This window comes from Protobothrops mucrosquamatus, unplaced genomic scaffold (genome assembly GCF_001527695.2).
Source record: "Protobothrops mucrosquamatus isolate PMUCROS unplaced genomic scaffold, P.Mucros_1.0 scaffold_156, whole genome shotgun sequence".
Lineage (NCBI taxonomy): Eukaryota > Metazoa > Chordata > Lepidosauria > Squamata > Viperidae > Protobothrops > Protobothrops mucrosquamatus.
The window spans coordinates 910,811-922,539 of NW_015386232.1; the positions used below are offsets into that span (position 1 = coordinate 910,811).

At 39.0% G+C, this 11,729-nt stretch overlaps 1 protein-coding gene across 1 annotated transcript in view; it reads left to right on the plus strand.

Moving 5' to 3' along the window:
* The window catches only part of MSRB3 (methionine sulfoxide reductase B3), a 54,743-nt gene extending 43,224 nt beyond the window's left edge, over positions 1–11,519 (plus strand). Inside the window, exons 5-6 of the mRNA XM_015820733.1 lie at positions 7,143–7,240; positions 10,927–11,519. Coding sequence (XP_015676219.1) covers positions 7,143–7,240; positions 10,927–11,091 — 263 coding nt within the window. The 3' untranslated portion in view covers positions 11,092–11,519. The remainder of the gene's footprint in view (positions 1–7,142; positions 7,241–10,926) is intronic.
* Positions 11,520–11,729: the final 210 nt, after the last annotated feature.

The window sequence follows — 11,729 nt, forward strand, 5'->3', positions numbered from 1 at the left end:
GGTTGGTATTATAGATTTATATGTATATATATGTATGATTTTTTAAGGAGGTGCCCGGTGATACCCCAACTGCACTGACGGGATGGTTGAGGGAGAAAGGGAGGTAGGAAAGAGGGAGGAAGGAGGAGTGGTGGTAGGATGGGAGGAGGAAGGTGTAGGCAAGTGAGAGGGTGGTGCAGGAGGGGGACACCGGACACGTTCGTGAATGTATTGATTAGTGTTGATTCTTTTTTTGGTTGATATTGTGATAAAAGATTTATGTTTTTGTTTTTCAATGAAAAATCAATAAAAATTTATTTAAAAATTTTTTTTTATTAAATTGTTGAGATGTTTTTTTACCATATATTTGGCATGGAAAGACCACATTTTGTCTAATATAAATTGGAGCTACCTACTATTGAAGGAGGATAATTTTGCAGTATTGGATTCTGGATCTGTTCTTTGGTTAGTCAATTGGTATGATCTATATTCAGGGCTTTTTTTTGTCATAGAACGCCCAGAACGGAGTTCCGGCACCTTTTTTGGATGGAACCTTGTAGGCAAGGCAGGTTGTATGACGTGAGAGTTCCGGCACTTTTTTTTTTTATTTTACAAAAAAAGCACTGTCTATATTGTATGCATATAATCTTTACATACCACCTTCACGTGTGGTTATATTTGTTTAGGATATTTTTCTTGAAAAGCTTTCATGGTTAAATCTTCTGTGCTATAATGTCATTCATACTGTTTCGTTATTTCATAATCAATAGTCAGTTTTCATCTATAATCATAAATTAGCTACCCATAATTAGTTTTGTTAATTTCTAGTTACGATACCCATTTGACAGAATTCAAGCAGAAAGAAGTAACAAGCAAAAATACCATCTCTGCTTAGAGAATGGAAGTGATTTTTACCTGGAGTTGATCTGGTAATGACTTGTGAAAAAGTTCAAATTAATCATATTGTTGAAATTATTTTAATACATTTCATATTTTGAAATTGCTTATCTCTCTGAGTATTTTGTTACTCCCAAAGTTTGAATTAAACTGAATTAAACCAATAAATTGCATGTTTGTAATTTGTAAATAACTGAATCAATAAAAAAATGATTAATTTTGGCTAGAACATATTCCTAGTCATTACATAGAATAATTGCAGTAGTTTAAAAGAGAAAAATGTTGCATTCATGTTAATAAGAAATTTCTTCAAGGATTAAGTTTTTCTTTGATTTAACTTGAATGATAAAAGTAAATTTGTCTCGTGTGGAGTTGATACTGTATTTTATTGATAAAATTCTATAACATAAACTTTAATAACTGCAGAGGGACCTCCAGAGACAATATTTTACTGTGAACAATCTTAATTATACAGACTACACTTTTATAGCATCCTGGAGCAAGACAGTAACTTGGGCAGTATGTGAGATGTTTTATTGAACTACATTTTGAGATAGCAACAAAAATATTATTCAGGATCAAATACTTTAGGATTGAGATTACTAGGTCGCTAGTAAATTTTAAAAACTGAAATATTTTAAAATGACACTTCAAAATTATAGCTTAAGGTTATAATTCTACACAATGCTATTCAATTCCTTTGATGCTGAAGATCTATAGCTAACTCACGTTTTTAGAAGATCTAAAGTAACATAGGACAGGGGTCCCCAGCCCCCTAGTCCATGGACTAGTACCGGGCCATGGCATGCCAGCAACCGGTCTGCACAAACAAGCAAAGCAGGATGCAGGCAACACACAAAACCGCGCCCCCTCCAGTCCGCGGAAAAACCTCTCTCCATGTAACTGGTCCCTGGTGCCCAAAAGGTTGGGGATCTCTGACATAGGAGATAAAGCAATAGTTTAGCTAGAATGAAACCGATTCAATAGCTTGCCTGAAATACAAAGATATATAATTAACTACGGCATTTTAACTAGTGAGATAATGAATAGCATGTTGGAGTGAACATAATATTATTATTCTATAATTTTGCAACATGTATAATATTTTGTTATTAAAGCTAATTAAACAATAAAGCTTACTAAAGCTACTATATTGTTGATAACTTTATAAATATTGGTATTGTTAAATGAAGAAAAATATGTTTTCATTCTTCAGGAGTGTTCTTGCTGCTATTGTCAGCCTTACTTAATTGAGCAAGGGACATATAAACCTTCTCATTGTAAAGTCCCTGTTAACTGTATTTTAAAACAAGTTTAATTTTTTTAAAAAAAGCTAACAATCCAGGCAAACTGTTTTTAATAGAATTTCTAATAGTACTCTGTGGCACACTTCTTTTGGTGTGCCACAGGGCTTAGTACTGCTATCCTTTTTAACATCTACATGAAGTTGTGGGTGAGATCATTCATCACCGTGGGTTGAAGTATCATCAGTATGTGTATGATACCCAACTCTATATTTCCACCCCTGGTGATCCAAATGATGCTTTTACTGCCCTCTTACAGTGCCTGGAGGCTGTTGGAGTCTGGATGTGAGACAACATGCTTTGACTGAATCCTGGCAAGACCAAATGTTCTGGATGGGTAGCACAACCCCAAACAGACCTAATATGCAATTTAGGGGTTCTCCTGGACTTGCAACACCTGATTGATGAGCAGGTGGCAGTTGTGACTAGGAGAGCCTTTGTGCAACTTCATGTTGTGGGTCGGTGGCACCCTTTTCTGGATTGGGATTCTCTGTGCTCAGTCTCTCAACCCTTGATTATCTCATTTTTGGACTATTGAAACACTTTCTACATGAGGCTACCCTTGAAGAGGATCCATAAGCTGCAGCTGGTATAGAACACAGTAATGTGGGCAGTTCTTGAGGCCTTAGGGCAGTGGTTCTCAACCTTCCTAATGCTGCGACCATTTAATACAGTTCCTCATGTTGTGGTGACCCCCAACACCCCATCCAGCTGGCCGGGGGGTATCAAAAACTTGACCAAAAAAAAAGGAAAAAATGGGAAAGTGTAGGTAGTCCTCGACTTACAACATTTCGCTTAGTGACTGTTTGAAGTTACAACAGCACTGAAAAAGCGAATTATGATCATTTTTCACACTTATTGTTGTTGCAGCATCCCCAGGGTCATGTGATTTACATTCGGATGCTTGACAACTGATTCATACTTATGACGTTCACAGTGTCCCAGGGTCATGTGATCAATGGTCAGGGGGCGTGGCCAGCTGATCACTCAGGTTGCAGAGTGCCTGTGGGGGGGAATCTGTGGGTCTCTGGGATGGGACTGGGGTGGGTGCCTGCCTTCCTTCCCTCCCTTCTCTCCCCTTGTCCCTTCCTTCCTTCTTTTCTTCCTTTCCTTCACCTCCCTTAGTCTCTTCCTCCTTCCCTCCCTCTTTCCCATTGTCCCTTCCTTCTTTCCTTCCTTTTCCTTCACCTCCTTCTTAGTCTCTTCCTCCTTCCCTCCCTCTTTCCCATTGTCCCTTCCTTCTTTCCTTCCTTTCCTTCACCTCCTTCTTAGTCTCTTCCTCCTTCCCTCCCTCTTTCCAATTGTCCCTTCCTTCTTTCCTTCCTTTCCTTCACCTCCTTCTTAGTCTCTTCCTCCTTCCCTCCCTCTCTCCCATTGTCCCTTCCTTCCTTCTTTCCTTCCTTTCCTTCACCTCCTTCTTAGTTTCTTCCTCTTTCCCTCCCTCTCTCCCATTGTCCCTTCCTTCCTTCTTTCCTTCCTTTCCTTCCCCTCCNCCTCCCTTAGTGTCTTCCTCCTTCCCTCCGTCTTTCCCATTGTCCCTTCCTTCTTTCCTTCCTTTCCTTCAGCTCCTTCTTAGTCTCTTCCTCCTTCCCTCCCTCTCTCCTATTGTCCCTTCCTTCCTTCTTTCCTTCCTTTCCTTCCCCTCCCTCTTAGTCTCTTCCTCCTTCCCTCCCTCTCTCCCCTTGTCCCTTCCTTCCTTCCCTCATTGTTCCTTACTTCTCTCCCTCTTCGTCCCTTCCTTCCTCCCCCCCTCCGTGCCCAGGAAGGGACAAGGGGAGGGGGATAGGCTACCAGCATGGCTGGGGGCTTTGCTGCCGGCAAACCTGCCTGTGCACAGGAAGAGACAGAGGAGAGCTCTGCCCAGCTCACTTGCTCAGCTTCGCCGGAAGACATGCCGCTTGCTAAGTTAACAGAAGCTCCAGGATCAGCACCGGGCTACAGCTGATTCGCGGTTCTGCTAAATTAGCAAGCGGCATGTTTTCTAGCAAAGCTCAAGCAAGTTTGCTGGGCAGGAGCCAAGGAGAGCAGCTACAGCTGATCTGCGCTTCTGGGCTGCTCTGCAGAAGTGCGGATCAGCTGTAGAGGCTCACCCCGATCCTGGACAAGAGGGAAGGAAGGAAAGGAAGGAAGGAACAAGGGGAGAGAGGGAGGGAAGGAGGGACAAAGAGGGAGGCGAAGGAAAGGAAGGAAGGAAGGGACAATGGGAGAGGGAGGGAAGGAGGAAGAGACCAAGAGGGAGGAAAGGAAAGGAAGTTCCAGCCAGCAGAGGCTTGGCAGCCCGGCTGCCGAGGAACAGAAGAGCGCAAAGCCAAGGAGAAGAAGGTGGCGGTTTCCTCCCAAAGGGGGCTCCTTTTCTCCACCCCTTCCCTGGGTTTGTGGGGAATTTCTCATCACCAATGCTGACAAGTGCTCCTTCGAGCCCGCCGCAAGTTTTCTCGCCCCTTTGCTTCTCCCCCCCGCTTTCGTGAGGATTGTGGCGCCCTTGGGAAGCCGATCGTGCTTTGAAGCTTAGGAGAGGAGGAGGAGTCCCTTCCTCCTTCCCTCCCTCTCTCCCTGTAAAGCCCCGGCGGGTTCGACATGAACGGGCGGAGGAGGAGTCGAGGACGGGCGGGATGGCCAAGGAGACCGGCTGACAAGTGCAAGTTCGGGGGTCGCCAGCTGACGGGCGCAGGAGTTGGGTGTTGCGGCGGCCTCCCCTTCGCTGACCTGCGTGCACGAGAAGAAGTCAATCCGGTTGCTGCACAATGAGTCTCTGGGGAGGGCGGAGCCTTGCTCTGCGCCTGCGCTCTTCATGCGCCCCCTGCAGGGCACATTTGGTAGAGTTCGTGCAGACTGCCGCCAAGCAGCATATTTTCCACAAACAAGTGAGGTGGAGCGGAGGGGGGGAGGGAGACAAGGCGGTTGACAAGCCCTGCCTAAGACCATCGGAAATATGTGTTTTCCTATAGTCTTAGGCGACCCCTGTGAAATGCTCGTGCGACCCCCAAAAGGGTCGCGACCCACAGGTTGAGAACCGCTGCCTTAGGGTGATCCAAGTTACACCACTGTTCCATAAGCTGCACAGGTTGCTAATTTGTTTCTGGATCCAATTCAAGGTATTGGTTATCCCTTCTAAAGCCTTTATGGCATGGATGCAGGTTATCTGAGGAACTGTCTCACCCTGATGGGATTAGCCCGCTCCACGCATGCTGGCAGGAGTGGCATGCTGGCAGGAGTGGCATGCTGCGGATCCTGTCAGTTAAGGAATTTTGGCTGGTGGGGGCCAGAAAAAGAGCCTTTTATGCCATGGCTCCGCCTTCTGGAACATCTCCCTCCCCCTGAGGTGAGACCCACACCCACCTATTTTGACCTTCTGTACTATAACAATGAACAATAGTACAGCTAACATAGTATGTTCTATTCTTGTAAAAAGAATAAAACAATAACAGATTGTGAAGCATCAAATAATGGGAGCTTATAGTACAGATTCATTGCCTACATTTGTAATTTATTAATTTGTAATAATAGAAATAGAAATATATACGAGCTTACATAAAAAAGGCAAACCATTTCTTTATTATTGACCAGAAAGCTACCTGGAAATATTTATATAGTTACCAATAGCTAAGTTTGACTGGAAGGAGACATTATCTTTTTTAAGAGTTTTCAGCATATGAATGGGATAGTAAATTTTTAAAGGCTTGGAGCAGAATCCGAGTGAAAAAATCTGCAACAGACAGTAATTGATTATTAATATCAAAACTGGAAAGAAACTCATCTGAAGCATTTCTGCAATATAACTTTTCTCATAAGAACGATATTTTCTCAATGTATTAATACTAGTTTTTGATGTTTGTCACTTAAGTATAATGAAGACTTTTCAGAAAGTTTTCTCAATACTGAACAAGTTTCAATCTGTTTGCATGATAAAGGCATTCTTCTTCCAAACCCTATTGTCTGTTATAGCAGTAGATAAGAGAATCAATCCGGAAGCAATTATTGGGGACCCCTTTCCTCCTCAGAAATATAGGATTACTTTTCCTTGGCTCTTTTCCATTGAGTGGCAGGAATGGAGACAACTCTAATGGTGCTGTCCACAACCTGACAAATGTGTCATTTTGGTGTTCATCTTCAATGATTTTATAGAATTCTATATGTGCTCATCTGATATACTTTGTAGGATACATTTTAGGTTGTAATCTTAAATCATTAGTTTTACATGACTGAGTAGGAATGCAGTGTTTCCATTAGTTTTTGTATAGGAGCTATACTAACTTTCCCATGAGAATCTTTGTAGAAAAAAAAATGGTGAAGGTGAGTGGAAGATATGAAGCATGTTATTTACACTGTCTTTTTGGCTGTATTGTATAAACCCAGTTCATATCAAAGTTGCATTTAATGGCTATAATGTTTTTAATTTTTTTGATAGAAGAGAAAAACAACTGTTCCCTATTAGGTCCTGTTAGAGAAATATTGGTCCTTGACATTTTTCCATATAAAACCTGCCAGAATGACATGCATTTCTAGTCATTCCCTATGTGCATGAATAGGAGCACATAGAAATGTATATGCTACACCAGAAATCTTGTTTTTAAAAGTAGAAAGTGATGGAAAATTAATGGAGTGCTTGAGAAAACCCTTTTCTCTCACTTTGATAAGAATGCCTGTGTTTTGGAGGCCTGTTAACTTTCTGTTTCTTGTTTAGATTCTTCAAAAGTGGGCATTTTAAAATGACAGTTATGAAAAAATATAATTCTTTAGAGGGTTCACACATTTTTAGACTATACGGGACTAAAATAAGACAAGAATAAATAGTACAATATTTCACAATGTGAAAACTTACTGCTTTGCTTTGCCTGTTTAATGTGCTCATCCAGAGTATAGCAAAAGCCTGAGAATCACTTTTGTGATTAAAACCGTCAAAAGTTTATTTAACTCTCAAATCATTCCCGATTAATTTCTTGTCCCTTCTTTATTTTTCAGGTTGGCCTTCATTCTATGATGTAATCAATTCTGACACAATTACATGTACTGATGACTACTCATTTGGGATGCACAGGGTTGAGACAAGCTGCACTCAGGTCAGTTTAAAAACAACAAAAATGCTATACTGTTAAAGATATTTTTTTTTGTACCAGCTCTATTTTATCCATTCACATAGAAAGACTTGCAAACTCTTAATTACCCAAAAATTAACAATTGTCTGACTAGTCATACGCACGACAGCTGGTAGGTATAAAAAATTAAAGTCTAATGAGAATCTATATTGTTATCTAGGTTAAACTTTATTTAACAGTGTGTACGTACAGTGAGGGAAAAAAGTATTTGATCCCCTGCTGATTTTGTACGTTTGCCCACTGACAAAGTAATGATCAGTATATAACTTTAATGGGAGGTTTATTTTAACAGTGAGAGACAGAATAACAACAACAAAAATCCAGAAAAGCACATTTTAAAAAGTTATAAATTGATTTTCATTTTAATGAGTGAAATAAGTATTTGACCCCTTCGCAAAACATGACTTGGTACTTGGTGGCAAAACCCTTGTTGGCAATCACAGAGGTCAGACATTTCTTGTAGTTGACCACCAGGTTTGCACACATCTCAGGAGGGATTTTGTCCCACTCCTCTTTGCAGATCCTCTCCAAGTCATTAAGGTTTCGAGGCTGATGTTTGGCAGCTCGAACCTTCAGCTCCCTCCACAGATTTTCTATGGGATTAAGACTATGGGAGACTGGCTAGGCCACTTCAGGACTTTAATGTGCTTCTTCTTGAGCCAATCCTTTGTTGCCTTGGCCATGTGTTTTGGGTCATTGCCATGCTGAAATACCCATCCACAACCCATTTTCAATGCCTTCGCTGAGGGAAGGAGGTTCTCGCCCAAGATTTGATGGTACATGGCCCCGTCCATTGTCCCTTTGATGTGGTGAAGTTGTCCTATCTCCTTAGCAGAAAAACACCCCCAAAGCATAATGTTTCCACCTCCATGTTTGATAGTGGGGATGGTGTTCTTGGAGTCACAGGCAGCATTCCTCCTCCTCCTAACACAGCGAGTTGAGTTGGAAGGGACATTGGAGGTCATCTAGTCCAACCCCCTGCTCAGGCAGGAAACCCTATACCATTTCAGACAAATGGCTGTCCAGTCTCTTCTTTAAAACTTCCAGTGTTGGAGCATTCACAGCTTCTGGAGTCAGGTTGTTCCATTGATTAATTGTTCTAACTTTCACCCAGTTCTCCTCTGAATCATTCAGATATTCATTGGCAAACTTCAGACGGGCATGTATATGTGCTTTCTTGAGCAGGGAGACCTTGTGGGTGCTACAGGATTTCAGTTCTTCACAGCATAGTGTGTTACCAATTGTTTTTTTGGTGACTAGGTCCCAGCTGCCTTGAGATCATTGACAAGATCCTTCCATGTAGTTCTGGGCTGATTCCTCACCGTTCTCATGATCACTGAAACTCCATGAGGTGACATCTTGCATGGAGCCCCAGACCAAGGGAGATTGACAGTTATTTTGTGTTTCTACTATTTGCGAATAATCGTACCAACTGTTGTCATCTTCTCACCAAGCTGCTCCTAATCTGAGCTCGTTACCTGTATAAAAGACACCTGGGAGCCAGAAATCTTGCTGATTGATAGGAGATCAAATACTTATTTCACTCATTAAAATGCAAATCAATTTATAACTTTTTTGAAATGCATTTTTCTGGATTTTTGTTGTTATTCTGTCTCTCACTGTTAAAATAAATTAAAATTAAAATTATAGATTGATTATTTCTTTGTCAGTTGGCAAACATACAAAATCAGCAGGGGATCAAATACTTTTTTCCCTCATTGTAAGTGACCCAAATCAGAAGGCTTAGAAATTGCCCTTCAGGCAAACATCCTTTTGAGGTTCCCCTCTGAGCTCTGCTCTCTTAAATCTAAATGCAAAATGTGGATCGTGGGTGTTACTTCCATGTTATGAATAGTTGAGGAAGAGTACTGACAGAAACCCAGGAGTTATTCTCATGTATCTTACTGCTTATCTTCAGGTTCCTTCTGCCAAAATACTTGAGTGATCATGTTAAATATTGTTTTCCATTATATGTCTCATTCTAATTCCTTTGACTGTTACTATCATCTGTCTTCCATAGCATTAATGGCTCAATACAGACTTATCAGAGAGAAAAGGTTATTGAGCAAAATAACAAATCCCAGAAACAGGAAGATATGGTTAACTATAAAAGAACACAAAAGAAATTTGACTGAAAGTCATACGTAGAAGCATTTAGAAAAGTAAATGCAATGGTGAATGAAAATTCTAACTCAGTTTTTTTATTGCAGTTGAATTAGTTTCAACTGAAATTTAAGTTTGATCTTGGTTTTGTTATACGTTTTCTAGATCGGTGTGGTCTAGAATTACTTAAAAATTGATATTAAGGTAATCATTTGTACAAGCTAGGAAATGGGCTTACGTATTATACAGTCATTTTCAGTTTTTCTTTCCAGAGCTTTCCTATTAGCAATCATCATAAACAAATCATAAAATAAACAAATCAGTGCTAGTAGAACTACACTCTGTAGGCAAAAGTCTACATGGGGAGCTCTGATGTATTTATATTTTTCTTCTACTTAAGACCTTCAGTTAAATTATTTGTGTGTATATAATTAACCACTTTGACATATTCCTGTTTTTGGGATTTGTTTTTCTGCTTTTCATTCCAAAGCAATCAGAACATAGCTCGCAGTGGTATGTAATAATAGCACATTATTATAATAGGCTATTTAACAGGAGAGTAAATCATAAAGTAGCAGATTAGTAGATAGAAACATCAAGAAAAATTATTAAAGGATTTCATCAATTAAAAGCATAGATAATAAGATATATTTTGTATGCTATTATGTTAGTTTCCAAGAAAAAATAGAAGTCCAATATAGCTAAAGTGAAAATGTTGTCTTGATATAAAATAAATTTGCTAGACAATATAGGTCTGTCTCTGGAGTAGCAGTTCCTAGCTGGGAGCTATAAAAGTTTAATTATATGAACAATACATATTAATATGTTTCAAAACTACCTTTCTTTGTGTATCTTACAGTTCTTTATTGTACTAGCAAGGTGATACTTATAATGAAACATTTTGCCTCAAAATGACATATTATTTATAATTTTCTCTGTATAAAAATTCTGTTAAAGCTTTTGAGTACTCAGGGATCTTTTTTTAGAAATGATCTCCTGAATCCTGACAGAACTCTATGGAATAATCCTACACTTCTTGTTCCAACAGTTATTTTAGTTTCTGTAGGACTTCTTCATAGAGTTAGTAAGTCACCTACAGGAAACACTTTTAAATTTTGTAATGTTACAGTGTCTTAGTGTTTACTTATTGTAGTTAAATATCCTCTTAAGAATTAATTTCATTTGAAGAGGACAGAAAAGAACAATATGGCAATCTTAAGACAATGTTGCATCTTGCATTACTCTCATTTGTATTGTTAAAGAAATGACCCTTTTGTTTGATATGTGGATAAGCATATTTACTTTGTACAAATTGAAATCAAACTGTAAACATTTGTTTAAAATAAGTTTCTCAAAGAACTAAATAAAAAGGAACAAAGACTGAAGATCAGCACTTTAAATCCCTGTATTAAATTTAATCCAATTTAACAAGTTTAAAAATAAAGCCCATGTATGTTAACTTTCAAACAACGATACATGTATCTTAAGTTTTCCCACTAGGTTTTCTACATTTAAGAATGAACGCAGGTTATCTTCTTTTCTTTCAGTGTGGTGCTCATCTTGGCCATATATTTGATGATGGGCCACATCCAACTGGAAAACGATATTGCATAAATTCAGCTTCATTAGCTTTTGAGCCTGCAGACAAGAATCATGCTGGAGAAGACAATACTAGTTCTACATCTGCACAACCAGATAAGACAGAGCTGTAATGGGAATCTATTTTTTAAGATTGTTTTCCTAGACGACATGGAAAGAATATTTCTAAATGGTTTTCTATCTTACATACTATTTTTTAAAAAACATACAAAGATGCTCTGCAGTATATAGTTTTTTTCCTGATCAAAATGAGACATGCTAATTCCTTTTCTTATATAACTACACATAACTATTTCACAACTTCTATGCTTTGAAGCAGTCCCATAACAAGGTGTCTTTTGACACTATGATATTGATTACTTACATTTTTCTTATAATAGGTCTGAATTATATTCCTTCATATTTTTCATTCAGTACACAACCATAGCAAGAAAACAGTTTTCTAATGGTACTTAGGCAATTTTGTTTTGATTTACATATATACTCAACTAATTCTCTGTAATTATTGTACCATTCCATAAATGAGGCTGTATAATTTAATATAATCAAGTTTTATAATAATAATAATAATAATAATAATTTAATTTGTACCCCGCCCTTCTCCTCACCGGACTCAGGGCGGCTCACAGCCTTATAAAACCACAATACAATAAATATCTACATTAAAACCAAATTAAAAGAAAATATTTGAAAAGGCCAATCATTTAAAATTACCCTTAAAATTACCCTTAAAAACCCCACTAAAATTCCC